The following is a 20,316-nucleotide window of genomic DNA, read 5'->3' as shown; positions in this document are numbered from 1 at the left end:
CCACAGAATAAATAACAATTACTAAATGTATTCATAGTTAGTTGTCATACAATGAGGTGTGTGTAAAAGGGAGAGTACCACATCCTTATAATTTATATCAAGAAAAAAAAGGAGGTCGGACTTTTAAGGCACTCCAAGGATCACACAACGCATACGATGTGTGATCCTTGGAGTACCTTAAAAGTCTGAAGTCTCTCTTTTTTTTTTATACAGGTGAAACTCGAATAATTAGAATATCGTGCAAAAGTAATTGCAGTAAGTGCTGCAAAAGGGGCCCAAACCAAGTACTGAGTACATATGCATGCTTGTACTTTTCAGAGGTCCGATATTGTTCTATGTACAATCCTTGTTTTATTGATTGCATGTAATAATCTACTTTTTTTGAGGTTGTGGATTTGGGGTTCTTGGGGTTTTCATGAGCTGTAAGCCAAAATCATCACAATTATGACAAATCACGGCTTGAATTATCTTGCTTTGCATGTAATGAGTCTATCTTATATATTAGTTTCAACTTTTAAGTTGCATTAGCGAAATAAATGAACTTTGCACGATATTCTAATTATTCGAGTTTCACCTGTATACTAATGTATTCAGTAGACAGAAATACCAAAGGGCAAATGGGGACAATTTTTTCCCTACCACCTGACCTTCTCCCACATATGACAAATAAAGGACCCCCACCCACTTCTCGTCTATTCAATAACTCCCTACCATCTTTCTTCTCTTCTTGGCCAGCCCCTTCTCCCCTTCCCTCCAGGCTCCTAATTTCCCATCTCTTCTCTAGTTCCCTAAATGAGACCCTCTCCTTCTCTGTTCATAGTCCCGGTATTCCAACATGAACGCCATTTACCAATGCCCAAAGCTTTATACTTGAACAGTTTAATGGGCCCATCCTAACAAGCCTCTAGGAACTGTGCATATTCTGAGGTTGCTGTCATTATGTCCATCACAAAACCTTTACGTTTTTGTTTATAGATTTAGAAAGACTTTCATATATTTCAGCTCGCCTGTCTTTAGATGAGGTGACTGTATTCTTTTTTTCAGGCTTTTTAAAATGTATTTATAGGGGGGGAAGTTATGGTTATCATCCAGACTAGATTTCTGCTCCATCTCCACTTTACACAAAGGATTAGTTTACAGAAGGAAAACAACAATTTGTGAATTCAGTTCCCATCACAGGAAGCGACAAGGACACTTGTATTTTCTATAGTTGCTAAATAAGTTCTTAGCCTGAAAAAAGAAAAGCTATGCAGCCACATTAAATGACTTGTAAGCTGCAACATACTGAATTTTTTTGGGTTTAGTTACCTCTGCCCTTGACAACTGAAACTCCCTCATCATTTGCCTACCTCTACACAGGCGATCCCCCCTTCAAGCTATCATGGATGCTGCTACCAGACTCATCTACCTTACCAAACTCCCAATGTCTGCCACCCCTCTCTACTAATCCCTCCATTGACTTCCTCTCATCATACAAAGCCATTCACAACATTTCCTCGATCTACATCACCAACATCTTCTCAAAATATCACCCAAACTGTCCTGTCCGCTCTTCCCAAGACCTCCTGCTCTATAGCTCCCTGATCATCTCCACCCATGCTTGCCTCTAGGATTACTTCAAAGCCTTTCCCATCCTCTGGAGCTCCCTACCACAACCTATCTGGCTATCTCCTGCTTTGCCCGCCTTTAGGCGATCACTGAAAACTGATCCCCTCAAGGAAGCCTATCCCATCTCTAACAATTTAACTGTGAGGGATGAGCTGATGGAAAGTAATACTTTTCTGTCTTTTATCTCACGTTGTCCTCCCTTTTAGATTGTAAAGTAGCCACCGCTCAAAGCTCGCTCCCATGATGGACTACAATCTCAATACAACTAAATGTGACATTGTAGTCCATCACGGGAGCAAGCTTGGGGCTGTGGCTATTTTTCCATACACACAGGGACCATGAGGAACAAAAGTAGCCCCCCTTCAGAAGGAAGGACAGTGTCAGCACCAATTCAGAGATGATTGGAGGAACTACAGCCGAGTGATACACAAATAAGATTCATTGGGGGGAATGTAATCCAAACTGGAGCAGACAAAATCTGGAGTAGATTTGTACTGCAGCCAATCAGCTTCTCTGTCTCATTTTTAAATCTTACCTGGGCAAACTGAAGAGAGATGCTGATTTGTTGCCATGGGCAACTGCTCCAGATTCTGATTGTTTCAGTTTTGATAAATTCCCCTCATTGTTGTTTATAGTTCGGGAACTTAAATGCATTTCTTAAATTTAATTCCTGAGTTTAGTGTCCCTTCAACACTATGGACAACTACTTATGTCTCTAGCTCACCACTTGTATTGATCTTGATATATTGCAACCAAAATTCAGGAAAATATTATGGGGCAATTATGATAATACAAATGGAAAAAGTATTTAAATTTATACTTGGCTTGAATTGAGATGAACCTCAGCGGGAAGCAGAGGACACTCACCTATGTTGGGCCTCCAACTTCTGCTCCAGTTTTTGTTGGCACAAAACAGCCTTCCTCCTTTTATCGGCTTCGTAGAAGAAAGGCCGTGACTCCAGTACGCGGTCATAGCACAAGACTGAGTGATTATATTCCCCCAACATCTACAATGACGCAAACGGAAAGAAAGCATTTGCTCATTTGATTAAAGTATAGTTGGTTACTGTTATTATACAGGATTTATATAGCGCCAACAGTTTGCTTAGTGCTTTACAATAAAAGGAAGTCATTACAATCACAACACAATTCAAGACAAGATGGTAAGGAGGGCCCTGCCCCTGAGGGCTTACAATCTAAAAGGGAGGCAGAAGTGATACATGAGGAGGAAGCTGTGTGGGGATGAATTGTTTGAGAACGTGATGGTTCGGTGGTTAGGTTGAGGTGGGATAGGCTTCCCTGAAGAGATGAGTCTTTGGGGATTGCCTAAAGGCAGACAAGGTGGGAGATAGTCGGGCAGGTTGGGGTCGGAAGTTCCAGAGGATGGGAGAGACTCTAGAGAAGTCCTGGAGGCGAGCATGTGAGGAGTTGACAAGGGAGCCGGAAAGCAGGAGGTCTTGGGAGGAGCGGAGGGGATGGCTAGGGCGATATTTTGAGACGAGGTTTGAGATATAGACGGGGGCAGAGTTGTGGATGGCTTTATAAGTGATTGGTAATATTTTGAACGTTATCCTTTGGGCGAGTGGAAGCCAGTGCAGGGATTGACAGGGGTGAGTTGCAGACACTGAGCGGTTGGTCAGGTGGATGAATCTAGCAGCAGCATTCATGATAGATTCATGATAGCTAGATGGTTAGCTGAGAATTAGACAGATTGGGATAAATAAAAAGTCAAAATATTTTTGTATTCATTTGGTGTCTTTACACCTCCAAGCAGCGACATGGAATAACTAATACATCAAACACAGATTTGTCCCCTCAACACTTACTGCATATATGTTCCCAAGGGTGTAGTGGCTAACTAGAGAGTCCGTGGACACCTCAAGCCCAGGAGATACATCAAGTGCAGCATGTACAAGGATAGCAGCATCAGCCGAATAGTGTGCGCGGTGCAAAACATTCGCCATGTTCAGTAGTGCAATGTCCTTGTTAGGTCTGCAGAATGAAAAGGACACTTTAACAGAATGCACAAGACAGACACAGACAGTGAAGAGAACATTTACAAGAGAACAAGAAATCTCTATAAAAATCTGAGCAATTTGCCTAAGGCTAAACTCTAGCGAGATATAAAGGACACAATCTTTATCTCTGCAATCAATACAATAAAATCTCCTCTATTGCCAGGCAAGGCTGATGTGTGGCCAGAGCTGTGCAAATCTCAGAATTGAAATGGCAGATCCTCTGGTGGGTAAAACAGCTAACATATATGTATTACGTGTGTGTATGTAGAGATTTGCCAAGATTTCAGTCTTAAAAGGAGAACTATGGGGTTAAGGCTTTTCCCCATGGTTCTCCTTAGGGTAACGGGAGGACACAAACTAGCGTCCTCCCGTTACCCTAAGCTCAGTATACCGCGAGCTACAGCTCGCGGTATACTGAGACGCCGCAGCCGGAGCGGATCCCAACATCGATATCCACCCAGCTGCGTGAGTGACAGCTGGCTCTGCCTCTCTAGAGGCAGAGCCAGCTGTAACCGCCTGATCCGCCAGTCAGCGCTGGCGGATCGGAGCGGGGAGGGGGGAATCCAGCCGCTCCCCTGTCACGGCACAGAGCCGTGAAAGGATCGAGAGGTGAGCGAACGCCGGTATATGTTCGCTCACCTCCCGATATACTGAGCCGACCTGTGACAGTCTCATTGTCACAGGTCAGCTAGAACTATGAGGCGAGTGAAAAGCACCCACCTCATAGTTCTCCTTTAAAGAAAAACTGTATTCTTCCCCCTTAAGAAATCTCTGAACGTTTATTGTAAATAACATGATCAAAATGTGTTTGTCTAATTGTACTGGTTAGTGTTGTATTTGTTTTGTAATGTTGAAGACGTTTCATAGCTTATCCAAGCCACTTCTTCAGTTTTAATGAGTGTTAGGAACGTACCCCAGCATTTAAAAGGTACACAGATAAACACAATCGGTTTATCGAGTACCGATATTTAATTTTTTCCGGTACTCACTGATACCAAGTACCAGTGCCGTGTGTCCCCCGATTATCAGGAAGTCGGGCAGTGGATCATGACCTGTCGCTTGGCTTGGCCTGATTGCCTGTGAAGCCGGCGTCCTAGCGAAAGAACATCGGCTTCACTTGCCAAGGCTGCCTGGCTTCCTAGCCAATCAGGAAGTCAGGCGGCACATCATGACCCACCTCCTGGCTTCCTGATTGGCTAGGAAGTCAGCTTCACTAGGCAGCATGGCTTCCTGACCAATCAGGAACCCAGGACGCAAGTCATGATGTGCTGCCCGGCTTCCTGATTGGTTATGAAGCCAAGCTGCCTACTAACAAGCTGGGTATTGTGCATCACTTTCTGTGCAGCATAAAAGATGATAGGTTTGGGAAACCTCACAGGGAGATTTTCCTAGAAGTTGAAAACCTTGTGTCCGACAGACACCTCTGACCTCCAAAATGGCTTGGGTTTAACCTTGTTTAAGAAGTTTGACGAGTAATCACTTGAAATCTATGCCAACATTTTTAAATGTCCAGCCATCTATGGCCACCCTCTAAAAAGCCACTTTTCCTAGACACACTGAAAGACTTGGCAGCAAGGAGAGTTTCAAATGATCACAGGAAGAAGAAGTGGTGACGAACACCTCACCTGGAAGAAAAGTGCAAAGCTCGCATGGCACATTCCACCACATGAGAAGGCTCATTCTTTATTCTCCAATAGAATGAGGCCATGTTATATAGGACCCAGGAAGTGGTATTCTGCAAAACAAAACAACTCTGATCGGTTAGAGAGAAACAGTAATATGAAAAATAGGATTTTTGTACTCCACATAATATCATTTTCTCAGAGTCCAGAGGGACACAAGAAGTCTTTAACCATCAAGTTAGAATACCACTTGGGCCAGTTAGGAGCAAACGACATCTCTGAAATGCCCTCCATTCTGCAAAGCACATGAGGAGGAAGGTTCAGGGACGGGAAGGCAGAGATCAGGGTGTACTGATCTCTCAAAGCCACAAGAGCATCCACTGCTTCTGCTAGAGGAGCCTAGAGACAAACCTAAAGATCAGGAGGTCATCATATGGGGTCTACTGCCTTCAACACTGGTCCTGGAACACTTCTGGCTGTAAGGCTGGGCACACACCTTACAACCATCGCAAGACTTTTGTCTTGCGATGGTTGTAAGGTACTTAAAAAAACGTACGATCTGCCTATGTTGCATAGGCAGATCGTACTTGCGATGATCGCAAGCCACGCCCCCTGAGGGGCGGGCTTCCGATGACCGCAATGTCGAACGGGCAGTGTGCGCTTGCGCACACCGGCCCGTACGGCTTTTATCGTACGAACATGCCACAAGTGAAAAATCAGAGAATTGGTAGCAGGGTCGGATGTCCAGAGGTGATTAATATCACTGTAGGGGGGCAGCCAGAATGGATTGAAAAGTAAAGTTCCACATGGCTCTTTATTAGTAGGAGTAGCAATGGGGAGATTCTTCCTCAACTCTGTAGAGCAGGAAAGCAAAGCGTCCCACTAGGAACTAAGTGCCAACAAGTCACTTCCAGGCTATCACTGCAACATCCAGTCCAGCGAGGTCCATAATATATGGTACTCCAAAAGCCAGGCAGAGGATGACCACGTCAGGAAGCCGCAATCGGAGATAAACTCCCGCAGCAATGTAGAGTTCATTAAAGGGAAAATATTGCTAGCAGAAAAGTAGGTTAGTCTTTATCACAGCAGAGCTGAAGATAAGAAGCCTATTCTCCTAGACATGCAGGTAGTAGAGGAGGGGTTACATTGGGTTTGCCTACAGTTTTTTCTTTTAATTTGCCAGGGTCCAATTCTCCTGTAGGTGGCTGTATAACCCATATAGATTAAAGACTTCCTGCGTCCCTCAATGGAAGCCTCCAGTCACAATTCCTGACAAAGGCCTGAAATCTACAGCTGCCTGACAACCCAGGACTCGTGCTCAGTATAGAAAAGAATGTAAAGGTTTATGACTTTGCTAGTTTACCTTACTCTGTCATCACAGCAGGAGGTTTGAGCATTCCCAGGGTCAGAGTCAAAAATATTAAAACACACACGCTACCTCTTATTGCTTAGTGTAAATTGATTTCAAAGTATGAATATTCACATGCGTTTCCAAGACAGCAATTCACAAATGAGTTACTTGGAGCCCATGCGTGCCAAAGGCGGCCTACTTGGGCAAACACTCAGGGCCTACATGGTAGTGCTGCACCCCGTTCAGTAACAGTCAGTCAATGTCAGGTCTACTATTCTTTTTTTCTCTGGATAATGTAGCCAGCAACATGTGTCCTTTTACCTTCACAAGGGCATCATATATTCTATGACCAATATCGTCCACATTTTTTCCCAGCTTCTGGGAGATGGAACTAAATATAGGATCCTCTTTAGGTAGTAAAGGCGCTGAAAGGTTCTTCCTTTCTTGAATGCCCTGGAAAAAAAAAATTAGACAGCCGCATAATGAAAATACTTAAAGTGGAATGAAACTCTTTTTTTTTCTATTTTTAGCAGAAGAATAAAATGCTTGCACTTGTCTTCTACGGAGGAAAGCACAGAAGGAGGAAGGAGTCTGCTGTATATACTTTCACATTAATGACAAAAGCGCACCCCTACCAACATTAACTTCCATTCTAAAATGCTGTAGTCATAATGTGAGGGATCGGCTGTTCGCAAGGCACCAAGCTATGGAAACGACTGCAAATTTATATGAACAGGGAGGACGCCCTATCCACTTTTCATCTATATATTCTCTGCTCTGGCAGGGGTACACCCAGGCTCAGCCAGCACTGGCAAGATCACTAGATGCACAGACTGTGTGTACACCAATAGACCCAACCTAATCCAGATATTTACAATGCAGCACATAGTTTGACTCCAGACATGAGCCACTGACACACACGCTCAAAAGCATACATTAATAAACGTTGCCATTCGTTTTTACACAGCTTTCCTACATTGGATTTTAATTACGGATGCACCGATACCGGTTTTCTGGTATAGAGTACGAGTACCGATATTTTTTATAGATACTGACCGATACTGGTGCCGTGTACCCCGATTATCATGAAGTTGGGCGGCGGATCATGATCCGTCGCCCATCTTCGTGATTGCCTGTGAAGCCGGAGTTCTAGCGAAAGAATGACCAATCAGTAAGCCGGACGGCGAGTCATGAGGTGCCCTCCAGCTTCTCATTTGGCTAGGAAGCCGGCTATAATTGTTAGGCAGCCTGGCTTCGTGACCAATCAGGAAGCTGGACGGCACCTCATGACTCGCCACCGAGCTTTCTGATTGGCTAGGAGGCGGGTTTCACTTGTTGCTGGCCAGTGTGGCTTCTTGACCAATCAGGAAGCCGGGATGAGAGTCATGACACGCCGCATGGCTTCCTGATGGTAAGGAAGCCGGCTTCACTTGTTCCTAGGCAGCCTGCCTTCCTAACCAATCAGGAAACTGGGAGGTGGGTAATTGACCCGCTATTCAAATGGCTGTTCCCCAAGCCTTGTCGGCACCCAGAAGCGGTGGAGCTTCATGTATTTGTCAACGCTAGTGTGTATGCCCTGGTATTCTATATGAGGGAAAGCTCCGCCTGCTGCAAACTACACAGAGGACCACCACCAATGGGAAGTGGTCATGTGACTGCAGATAAACAACATTTAAAAAAAAAAAGTATTTTAATGCCAATTTTTATTAAATGTTAGAGGTACCATTTGGGTACCTCTAACATTTGGGATCATACTCCATGATCCACGACAGCCAATAGTCCATTACTCTTCTCTCCAGTGCTGGAATGCAGTTGGAAACTCCTGCTATCGCATACAATGCAGGACCAGCAGCCACATCGACAGGATGCGACAAGGCCCCTGGTCCTGAACTGTACGCAAAGCCGTAGGTGAGAGGGGCAGCAACAAGACCAGTTGGAGACTGGTCAGAAGAGTGGTTGTGGGGAATCAGTCGTCACAACCAGAACTGGTGGGGAGGAAGACTACAGGACCCTTGTTTTAGGCAAGTGATATTTTATTTAATCCCCTATAAAAAGCTAGCATCAGGTCATTTATTGGCTGGGGAGCATATATAATTATTTTATAACAGCCCAGAGTTAGACTTTAAGGAATCCTCCCAAGTACGTTTGCACAACTATTGTTTATACAGGTGCCTTGATGTGACCAAGCAGCTTCCACATATTCGTACAAGTATCTGCAAGGAGTTTGCATGTTCTCCCTGTGCCTGCGTGGGTGTCCTCCGGGTGCTCCGTTTCCCTCCCAAACTGGCCTTAGTATAAACCGGTCTTCTTTGCTGATTAATATAGTGTTTAATGGGGAATTTCTTTTGTCTGCTTTGCTGGATGAATACTCATGCCACTGTGTATTATTTATCACGTGTATTTATATAGCGCCGACAACTTTATGCAGCGCTTTACACAGTGCACACTCACATCAGTCCCTGACCTCAAGGAGCTTACAATCTAAGGTCCCTATGTCACATGCATACATATCATAGGGCCAATTTAGACAGGAGCCAATTAACATTCCAACATGTTTTTGGAGTACGGGAGGCAAAACAGAGTACCCAGAGGTTAAGCACGCACGCACAGGGAGAACATGCAAACTCCTTGCAGATAGTGACCTGGCCGAAATTCCAACTGCGGACCCCAGTCCTGCAAGGCAGAAGCGCTAACCACTACGCCACTGTGATGCCCAATGTGCAGCCAATGTTTTTTCTTCTTTACTGTGTCTTCTTGGAACAGGCTCACGAAAGGGTTGTTGTACACAAATAAGAAACACCTTCTTTTTACTCACTGATTAAATCAGACCTGCCACTCTGGTACAGTAAAGAAAACTCAGCATAAAGTAAATATAAAAATGAGCCTCCCATTAAAAGTAAAATATATATCACATGCCTCTAAATAACACTATAACATATAATAAAACATTTTTTTATTTTAGTAGCAAAGACTATCCATTCAGGGCACATTGACAGTGTCAGTGAAAAGGCCCCTTCCAACCCACTGAGGCCTAAAGTGATATTAAAGCTATTACAAATGCTGATTAAATCACTTACAATGGACGCTGCTTGTTGTTTAAAAGTTTTAGTTTCCTGCAGAATCAGCTGGTCCCCTGAGCACTGGCCCTGATATCCTGTTATAGGGGGGCTCCCTTCCCTTGCAGGGTTCAGTGGAGCTACCCTTGTGTGTGCTAGGCTGTAGATGGACAGCTGCTGAATCTGTGCTGTCCCTTGTGATCTCATATTGGATGGGAAATTCAGGGAAGAGGAACTGAGAGATTTGGAGAGGTTCGGAAACAAGTTGATTGTAATTGCTTGGGCAAACATTTAAAGAAAATCTTTATTGGGCGATGTATCGTATTATTTGTTTTATCTGGATGCATTATTGAAAAAATGCTTGAGCGTTTAATACTACTAACTCTCCACAGCTTCGTCAGCCTCAGCTACTGCAAAACACATGGGGGGGGGAGATTTACCAACACTGGAGCAGACAGAATCTGGAGCAGTTGCCCAATCCGCATCTCTCTTCAGTTTGCTCAGGTGATATTTGAAAATGAGACAGAGAAGCTGATTGGTTGCAGTGAAAATCTGCTCCAGATTTTGTCCAGTTTTGATAATTTCCCCCCCTGGTGCTTCCAGTATGTGGGAGCATGTGCCACCCATTTGACAGTGTTTGAGTGTTTAAGTCCAGCCAAGCGCTAGGTCTGGGCACTGCCACATGACTGAGGTGATGTCACTGCTTCTGCTAGGCTCTGATACCAGCCAACGAAAGGTATTGTGGTGCTGGCTGCTATGGAAGGAGGAGCAAAGCTGGAAATGTTTCAGTGGTACGGGGTGTGCTTTTCATAGACACTGTCACGTTGTCCTGAATGGGCAAAGCGACGTCTCTAAGTTATCTACAACAAATGTACATACCCTCAGGTGCTGAAAGGCGTGGATGCTGAATGGAAGCTCTGTGATACTGGTGCAATCTGGCTGCTTCAGATCAGGAGGCAAAAAACTATGTACATCCACATAATCTTCTGGGCTGCAAATCCAAAACACAAAGTGATTATTATCGCAGGTTTCAGAATTCTCAGGTCAGCTATTCAGCAAATCATTAAAGGAGAACTATGAGGTGAGTGATTTACACTCATCCTCCTAGTTAGAGCCGTCGCTCACCCACTTCTCGATCATCTCCCTGCAGAGTGGAGACTGTCAGTCACCGCTCCCCCCTCCCCTCCAGTGCTGACTGGAGGAACAGACGGGGGAAGGAGTGGGCACAGCTGGCTCTGCCTCTAGATAGGCAGAGCCAGCTGTCAATCAGCCAGCTGGGTGGATCCAGACAGTATTGTCGGGATCCAACCCGGCTGTGGCGCTTAGTATATAGCGAGCTATAGCTGGCTATATACTGAGCTTTCGGACACGGGAGGACGTTAGTTTATGTCCTCCCATGACCCTAAAGAGAACTATGGGGTAAAAAGGTTACCCCATAGTTCTCTTTTAAGGCTGCAACCAACAGAAGAATAGTATAGCATATAAGTTTTAATCCATAACATATGACAAAGTAACAAAAACAAAAAAGCAGCAAACAGCAACCAATCACCTTACTGCCAGCCCACGTACAGTAAACTGAGGTCCAGTTGGCTGGAATGCATACACTACATTTTTCACCACTTGGACTAAGTCTGCAATTTTTTTCCCACATGCTTATACAAGTAACATTGACCCATATTCCGTCCGTCTATCTCCCACCTTGACTGCCTTTAGGCGTTCCCTAAAGACTCATCTCTTCAGGGAAGCCTATCCCACCTCAACCTGACCACTGAACCTTCACATTCTCACATAATTCATTCCCACAGCTACCTCATGTATCATTTCCCCCTCCTCTTTTAGATTGTAAGCCCTCAGGGGCAGGGCCCTCCTTACCATCTTGTCTTAAATTGTATTGTAACTGTAATGTCTTCCTTATATTGTAAAGCGCTGCGCAAACTGTTGGCGCTATATAAATACTATGTAATAATAATTATAATATTCACTCCCCTTCCCAAAAATACTCTATTCTGATCATGCAACAGAAGCTTCTACCATACTGGTCTATGGAGTCCGAGCTGTGATTTAACATGATCTATTGGTGGGGACGGCAGAGAAAATGCTCAGGGTGTTACATTTCTAGCTTATGTAAACCATTCGATACATAGACCACAACATAAATGTGGAGGCTCTCGGCAACGACGGACAGATACATAAAAAAACATTACTTGATATTTTTGTCCTCCAGTGGCATATAAGTCCCATCATATAAGTCCATGTCCCCCAGAGGCACTTTGGCGAGAACACAGTCGGGATCATCCTTGTAGTGTCTCTGCTCCAACCCTGTGTCCCGATCCTCATTCTCCTCTATATGAATCTTCTGTGCAACTAAGTGTTTCTAGGAAAGGAAAACAATGACCGGTGAGTAACAAGATCGGCCATCCAAAGACATACAAACAAGTAGGGATGTTCAGATACCAGTGCCGATACTTGGCATTTTCTTTTTTTTTTTTTTCTTTTTTTTGCATAATAGATTTTTATTAAAGGTTTTTAACATCTGCAACACATACATTGATGATTACTTTCGATTATGTATACTCAATTACAAAAGTAGTAACTATGAGACATATACAGCATTGTCTAATGAATTTTAAAATAACTCCGATTCAATTTTACATATGTAGGAAACAATTGGGCTCACTGGAACCAAACTATAACCAAGCCTTCAACTTGAGTACTGTAAATCGGGAGCTGATATATTGTTTAACACTTACAAAATTAGAATGCATGTTGTTGCAGAAAGGAATACTAAGGGGAAGTACTATGGGTAGGGCAAGGATGGAAGGTTGGATAAGCATGGGAAGAGAAGAGAACGCAAGACAGGTAAGGGAGGACAGGGGATAAAAAGGTAGAAAGGACAGTAGAGAGGAGCCATGGATGCTCATTCAGTTATATCAAGGCACATTATAAAACATAGTAATGTCAAACTATAATTTTACTTTAATTATCTAATTTGGAAAATTGGATCCAGGTGTCCCATCTTTTGTGGAACAATTTCCCTGAATTCAATCTATATGCTATTAATCTTTCATAACGACAATTTGAGGACACTCTATGGACAATATCCGAAATGGTCGGAATAGTAGAGGATTTCCAATTTCGGGCTATGAGGATTCTGGCTGAGAATAAAATATGCATAACCACTGATCTGTACTTGATGGGATACTTATCAATATTGATACTTAATAGCGCCATCTCAGGTGACAGCAGGGAATCGATTTTTGTATATTCAATCAAGAGGTCAGATACTGAGCTCCATAAGACTGTAAGTCCATTACAGGACCAAAATATATGGGATAAGGTGCCTATTTGGCCGCAATTACGCCAGCACAGAGGCGAGGATGTTGGGTAAATTTTTGATAGTCTATATGGGGTAAGATACCATCTAGTGAGTATCTTCTGGGCATTATCCCAATGATCTATACACCATGAATGAGATGAATTGTCTTTAATTGCTACTTCCCATTGTCGGGCTGATACAGTCAATTTTAGATCAGCTTCCCATTTGAGCATATGTGAAGTTTTACTAAAACTCAGATCATCTTGCAGTATAGCATAGAATTTGGATGTCCCCCCCTTACGAAGCCTATTAGAATTAAATATATTCCACGCTCCGGAATGGATGGAAAGGGATTTGTTGTTGTTAGTCTTCTTTAAATGGGAGATCTGCATAAGGCGATATTGGTCCATAGGATGGGAGAGGGAGTATAAGGAAGGCAAATGGCAAAGTCCCTTTCCCTTCCATGAAGAGAGATTCAGGTGTGGTATGAGGATCTCGTATGAAGTAAGTGGGACTGGTATATTCGTTTTAGGCGAATGTGAAAAGGATTGATCAATTAGGTACTGCCAGGCTTTCAGGGAGGACAAAAGAGAAGGGTATGCACTGGGTAGGAGTGATCTATTTAAGGAATGTGCAATTAACCAAGCTGGAAGATCCCTACTATTAATAAATTGTTGTTCCATATTGGACCATAGATTATTCGGTGATGGGTGGAACCAGACACAAAGTTGATCCAGCAGGGAAGCATAATAATAATGCCTTAGATTTGGGAGTCCCATCCCCCCTCTACGTTTGTGTCGCCACAGAGTCGTGCGTTGCACTCTGCCTTTCTTGCCTTGCCACACATATTCGTCAATGATACGCTGCATCTGTTGGAAAAAGGATGAGGGAAGTACAATTGGAATGGTTCGGAAAAAGTATAAAATTTTGGGAAGTACGAACATTTTGAAGGACGAGATCCTGCCTATCCATGACAACTCGAATTTAGCCATACGGGCCAAGTCAGATTTCACACACTCTAGAAGGGGTAAGAAATTACTCTTAAAAGTATGATGGGATGGGGATGTAAGTTTTATACCAAGATATGGAATCTGTGACTTAGCCCATGTGTACGGATATATTTCTTGCATAGTACTCAAAACGTCTTTTTTTATATTAATCGGCAGTACCAGAGATTTCCCAGTATTGACTTTGTAGTATGATAAATCACCAAACATTTGTAATGTATCTTGCACCTCGGCCAGTGAAGAAGCCGGCTCTGACAGTGTGAGGATGATATCATCCGCGTAAAGGCCAATTTTGTGGAGATGTGATCCTATCCTGATCCCTGATATTAGAGAGTTATTTCTAATAGACATTGCTAAGGGTTCCATAATAAGGGAAAAGATAATTGGCGAAAGTGGGCAGCCTTGTCTCGTTCCATTTGTTATGGTGAATGGGGTGGATAGCATATTGGATGAGCAAACCTGGGCTGATGGCATGGTGTATAATGCTAGTATTGCCGAGAGTATGCTACCCCCCATACCAAAGTGTTCAAGAACTGAAGACATATACCCCCAATGAATACGGTCGAATGCCTTCTCTGCATCCACCGCTAGAAGCAGGGAAGGCATTTTCCGCACCTCTATGTATCTAATAAGGTTAAGCATTCTCCGGGTCCCGTCAGGAGCCTGGCGCCCTCTAACGAAACCCACCTGGTCTGGTCCAATTAAGGAAGGAGTAATAGGCAGCAGTCTCTCTGCAATAAGTTTAGCATATAATTTGATATCCGTGTTAATGAGGGATATAGGCCTGTAATTTTCAGTATGAGCCGGCTCCTTACCTGGCTTGGGTAACGTAACAATAACAGATCGTAACATTTCTGGAGGGAAAAAGGAGGAGGACGCAGCAGAGTTGAAGATCGATTGTAAGTGAGGGAGCAGTATCTCCTGATAGGACTTGTAGTACTCACTGGAAAAACCATCTACCCCTGGGGATTTATTCAGCGGTAATTTAGTGATCGTTTGCTTTATCTCTTCTATTGAAAATGGGGCATTCAAACCATGCAGGACCTCCGGCTCTAGTTTAGGAAGGTTTGATACTTGGCATTTTCATGAGAACTACCAGGGTTGCAGCTGGGACCTGGCTCTGGCGCTCCACCACTGTCCTGAAATCGTTAGTCTGTATTGTTTTAGAAAAACTGTCACATGACACTAAACAAAAACGTATCAGTACTTGTATCTGTGAGTACTTGGACAAGTATTGGTACTTGAAAAAAATGGTATTGGTGCATCCCTAAAATATATTTATTAAAAAAATCATACATTAAAACAGAGACGTACAAATCCCAGGAGCTCCGTGTGCTGCTTACACATGACAGCCGCCTCCTAACTCTTGAATGTTTCTCTAGTCTAGTCTTGGAGCTGGAAAAGTATCTGCACTTGTACCGAGGACGGTACTTGCTATCTGAACATCCCTACAAACAAGAGATCGCAGTAACCAAGTGTAAAGTCACCTCTAGTTCCTTGAGGTAGCCAACGGTGGTCTCCTGCCTCATCAAAATCACTAAATCGTGAGGATGCTTCAAGTTCATAGGGGAATCCACCTGCAACACAAGACTATAGATATTAGGGTGATAATATGACAACAACAAAACCAAGGTTTTCCCATCACCCACCACATTCCCAGGCCTCAGCACACACAACTCTAGCAAGGGGCCTAGAGACGCGGCAGCCCTGCGCGCGAGGCATAACCCCCACGCTGCCGAGGGTTTCCACCGCTCCCCCTACCACTCGGTAAGTGCCAGGACATGCTCTGCCGAGGTACCTGGGACCCCTGGACTCCCTCCAGCCTCCCAGTACGTCCTCACCGTGCTGCCCCTGTTCCAAAAGGGCCTCCAGCATACCGCTCAGGTGAAACACCTTGCCACTGCTGTACACCAGAGGGGGCGCCGTCTGGCGCCACTCACGTGCAGGATGATGGTTGCCTTCCCCCGAATGATGGAGGGGAACCTTGGCCAAGAATCGAATGGGGGTCCGATAGGGAATCCCTGTATGCGCTGCAGCAGGCAATCCTGGAGTAGGTCCCAACGCATAGCAGGGTTAGGCTCAGCCCTAAGGCTAATAAACTTGAGCCCTGAAAATAACAAACATTACGATGTCCCTGTGTAGCCGGCGGAAACACAAAAAAACTGGGATAGGAGTCGTCTTTTTATTTAATGTGGTTGATGTGTTTCCTGTTGCAGGCAGGCGGAGTCTGATCTCATGGGCTGTCCTGGAAGATGACTGGGGAAAACATGGACAAAGCCAGCACTCTGCTCAAAATGGTCAAAGACAGAGATACACCACCAATCACCATTTTCACAATATGTATTCTGTACTCACCATAAAATGCTTTTCTTGAAGTCCATTGAGGGACACCGGAAGTGTCCCTCATTGGACTCCAAGAAAATATTTTTTCCTTGGCTACAAAAATCCTATTTTACATTCACATGGTAGAACTTAGAGAACGTGTTCAATAGGAAATCTGCCCGCTGAATGTCTATGCTTGGAATAACATCGCTGAAAAGATCTGAAAACATGCCAGGAGGACCTTCCAAAAGACAGGAAGGAAGAACTCGCCCAGAGCCAGATTCCTAAACCGCCAAGCCAGTGACAACCTGGGGAGTCTGATGTTTTGCTGTGGAAGAAAACTCTGGCCTGAGCTGTGCCGTGGACTAGACCCAAATACAGCCGTGCCCAGGACTAGACCCATATACTCCAAGCGATGGGTCTCTTCCAGCAACAATTTCTGATGGTTCAGATTTCAGTTGAATTGCAGCAGAGCCTGGGCAGTCAAAGACAAGTCATCACACAGAACCCATGCAGACTGTGCCCTTAGAGAACTATGGGGTTAGGGCTTTTCACCATATTTCTCCGAAAGGTAACGGAGGACACAAACTAGCGTCCTCCCGTTACCCAAAGGTCAGTATACCGCGAGCTGCAGCTCCCTATATACTGAGACGCCGCAGCTGAAACGGATCCCGACAATTATGTCTGGATCCGCCGAGTTGCGTGATTGACAGCTGGATCTGCCTATCTAGAGGCAGAGCCAGCTGTACCCGCCCCCCTCCCCCATCCGTTCCGCCAGTCAGCGCTGGAGGATCGGACAGGGGAGGGGAGAATCCAGTCCCTCCCCTGTCACTTCAGAGAGCCGTGACAGGATCGAGAAGTGAGCGAGCGCCGGTATGTGTTCGCTCACCTCCCGATCTACTGAGGCAACCTGTGACAGTCTCATTGTCACAGGTCGGCTAGAACTATGAGGTGAGTGAAAAGCACTCGCCTCATCATGCTCCTTTAATTATCCAACATTTGGGGATACCATGAGGACATAGTAGGGCTAATACTGGGGCCAGCACCCTGGCGAATACCCAAGGGACTGTAGGCAAAAGACTAAAAGGCAGTGCTATGATCTGGTAGCGCAGGGGCCCCACAGCATGCAGGTGGTATAAAAACCAAATGACATACTTTTGCTCAAAACAAATATTTGCGAGCAGGCCATGAAGAAATGTGACCTTCAGCCCTTGAGCAAGAAGTTATTTACCCCCCCCCAAAAAAAATCTTGTTGCTGTCTAAAAGATTTCAATATACATGGCCACAAACAGACAGACAGGATTTTCTAAAGATTGTGAAATAAAAATGTCCTTTGTGCTACCCAGTAAACACATTAAAGTGAACCTGTCATGTCCACCAAGTACCCGCTCATGTCTCTATAATTAGTCCCTGTGTGTCTATGGAAGACCTCAGGGCTGGACACTTACCAGGAGCCAGGCAGCCTACGCGCCTTAAAAATGACAGCGGGCACCTAACTTTTGAGTTTTTCTCTAGTTCAAAAAAAATTCCCTTCTGCTTCCCCGTTTGGGCAGACTGGCACCTGAATTCAACTTTCATTTGTCCATCTCTGTTTTAGACCCAAAACTGTAAACAGAGACCAGCCTCTTATTTGCCTCAAATGCCCCTCTGCTGACTACTGTGGTCCTGGCAATCGGTCATTAGATGAAGAATTCTCAAAAAGGGGCTGCCTATGATGAAATGGGTTAACCCTTACCTGTGCCGTTAAGCTGAGCTGCCATTATATCTTTAGCATTGCCCGGTCCCCTCCGCCGAGCTCTGAAGTTCCATCCATCAGCTGCTACATCTGTATCGTGTCCTGTAGTCATATAGGGGCAGGCGGATGGAGCAGAATATAGAGGGAGGGCCAGGTATCAGATGTTCCTGCTAGGGACGCACTGATACCAGTTTTTCGGTATCGAATACCGATACTGGGAGGCCTATTAAGGAACCCGGGCGGCGTTTAATGACCGCGATTAGCCGGGAAGCTTGTAAGGACTCACCGGCCGACTTCTTGATTAGCCGGGAAGCTGTCTCCATGCTCCTTCGCCACCAGTTGATGAGGAAGCATGGAGCGGGCTTTGTGGCCAATCAGGAAGCCGGGCAGTGTGTAATAACTTGCCACCTGGCTTCCTGATCCCCGAAGTTCCGCTATCGGAATAGGCATTGGGCGCATTTCGGCAAGTATGAGTACTCGCCCAAATACTCGGTATCAGAACGGATACTAGTATCGGTGCATACTTAGTTGCTGCGAGTGTCGGATGCCTAAGATTGTTCAGCCAGCGTAACTCTGCATCTGATGGAGGATTGGTGGCACAGGGCAGCGGCTGCACTAGCTTTAATTTTTTCGGCCTATGTATGTTTTCTGAAAATAGAGAAAATACCTTCTGATCTTGATAGAAATACAGAGGGGGGAGTTTATCAAAACTGGAGCAGACAGAATGTGGAGCAGATTTGCACTGCAGCCAATCAGCTTCTCTCTCTCTCTGTCTCTCATTTCTAAATCTTACCTGAGCAAACTGAAGAGAGAAGCTGATTGGTTGCCCTGGGCGACTGCTGCAGATTCTGTTTGCTCCAGTTTTGATAAATCCCCCCCAGTGTCCATGTAAGGTTCTGTGAATTGAACTGTAATCTAAAACAATGTTATTCGCCGGGAGTCTGTTTAAACAGCCCCGATGCTGGCGACGTACACTGTACGTCTTCAGTCACGAAGGGGTTAAAGCTATCTTCTGTAACTAAGAAAAACTCCTGCGCTCCCCCCATGTGATGGAGAGAGTGAGCCCTCGTTCACACCTTATATATATATACACATATATACACATATACATACACACACACTTCATTTTACCAGGAAAATTAGTTTATACATTTTTGTAGGTTTGGCAGATTTATTTTAGGCCGTCATGACTCACACCAGAATTCACGAGTGCGGTGACAGCGGCATCTCCAGGGAAGAAGAAACAAAGAATAAAACAGAGGTTGGAATCCATTGCGTGTTTAACAAAAACCTGAGAGCCATCGTCAGCTAATGCCGGCAATTTCCAGAGCAGGCGCCGTTTGTTGAGGGGCACTTTCCTGAGCACCATGCCGAGGGCCCCGAACTAGCTCCGCTTTCATAAACCAGACAACAGGTGGCAGAATCCCATTCCACATACTGTACATACAGCGGATTGCAATTCATTTGAGATCATACAATACACAAGCCCTGATAAAGTGGTGGTGGGGGTCTGACCCCCCAAAACGTACTGCCCTTCTATCTACTGTATAATAAAATAGGACTTTGGACTCTATGACCAGTGGTGTGGCGCTCTTGCTGCTTCTTGTAGTCGCACCTTTTCCGGTGACAGTTTTAACATTTTAGATTTTCCCGTCTTTTCCTGTCCCAGTGACTAAGGACACAAGGACAGGAAATGGGAGGAAATTTCCCCTGTGGGGGGCCACGGCCGGCGGTTTAGAACCTAGACAGGTCCGTGTACATAAGTAACTGCAGATTTGAAGTGACTGCATTATACATGAAACGTCAATAATAAAAAACAATAACCATTTTTAATGTAATGTATAGACAACACCGAGGACTGCAGGACCTTCAAAATGTGGCCGCCAATCAAATGACAGGGCGGCCTGAATGACTCCAGCATACCGACACAATCAACGGAGGTTTATACGGGAAGCAATGTCCACCCGCAGAGTGTAAAGAGTACTAAGAGCTCCTCCTGAAGGATGAGGATGACAGCCTGCAGGTGTGCACCTCGAAAACACCAACTCACAATGGCCGCCTCAGAATTCCTAGACACAAAGATCTACTACAGATAAGTTCTATCTATTTCTCCCTTGTTGTCAGGTGTCCCTTGCCATGCTCTCCTCCCTGCTGTCAGTACACCGGTGTCCTCTCTCTCTCTCTCTATCCCCCCTTCACCCCACAGTCAGGTGCCCCCTCCACCCCACAGTCAGGTGCTCCCATGCCACCTCCTTCACCGCACAGACAGGTGCCCCCATGC

At 44.9% G+C, this 20,316-nt stretch overlaps 1 protein-coding gene across 1 annotated transcript in view; it reads right to left on the bottom strand.

Moving 5' to 3' along the window:
• TTC17 (tetratricopeptide repeat domain 17) overlaps positions 1 to 20,316 on the bottom strand; it is a 62,473-nt gene that overhangs the window by 41,544 nt on the left and 613 nt on the right. Inside the window, exons 2-8 of the mRNA XM_018555495.1 lie at positions 15,466 to 15,555; positions 11,860 to 12,029; positions 10,535 to 10,646; positions 6,921 to 7,052; positions 5,252 to 5,361; positions 3,435 to 3,600; positions 2,476 to 2,615 (exon numbers count right to left, since the gene is read on the bottom strand). Of these exons, the coding sequence (XP_018410997.1) occupies positions 2,476 to 2,615; positions 3,435 to 3,600; positions 5,252 to 5,361; positions 6,921 to 7,052; positions 10,535 to 10,646; positions 11,860 to 12,029; positions 15,466 to 15,555 (920 nt within the window). The remainder of the gene's footprint in view (positions 1 to 2,475; positions 2,616 to 3,434; positions 3,601 to 5,251; positions 5,362 to 6,920; positions 7,053 to 10,534; positions 10,647 to 11,859; positions 12,030 to 15,465; positions 15,556 to 20,316) is intronic.

The sequence above is a fragment of the Nanorana parkeri genome, unplaced genomic scaffold, assembly GCF_000935625.1.
Source record: "Nanorana parkeri isolate BGI_ZX_2015 unplaced genomic scaffold, ASM93562v1 scaffold10, whole genome shotgun sequence".
NCBI classification, from domain to species: Eukaryota; Metazoa; Chordata; class Amphibia; order Anura; family Dicroglossidae; genus Nanorana; species Nanorana parkeri.
Note: the sequence above shows the minus strand (reverse complement) of the source record. Positions and strands in the feature narration are given on the sequence as shown.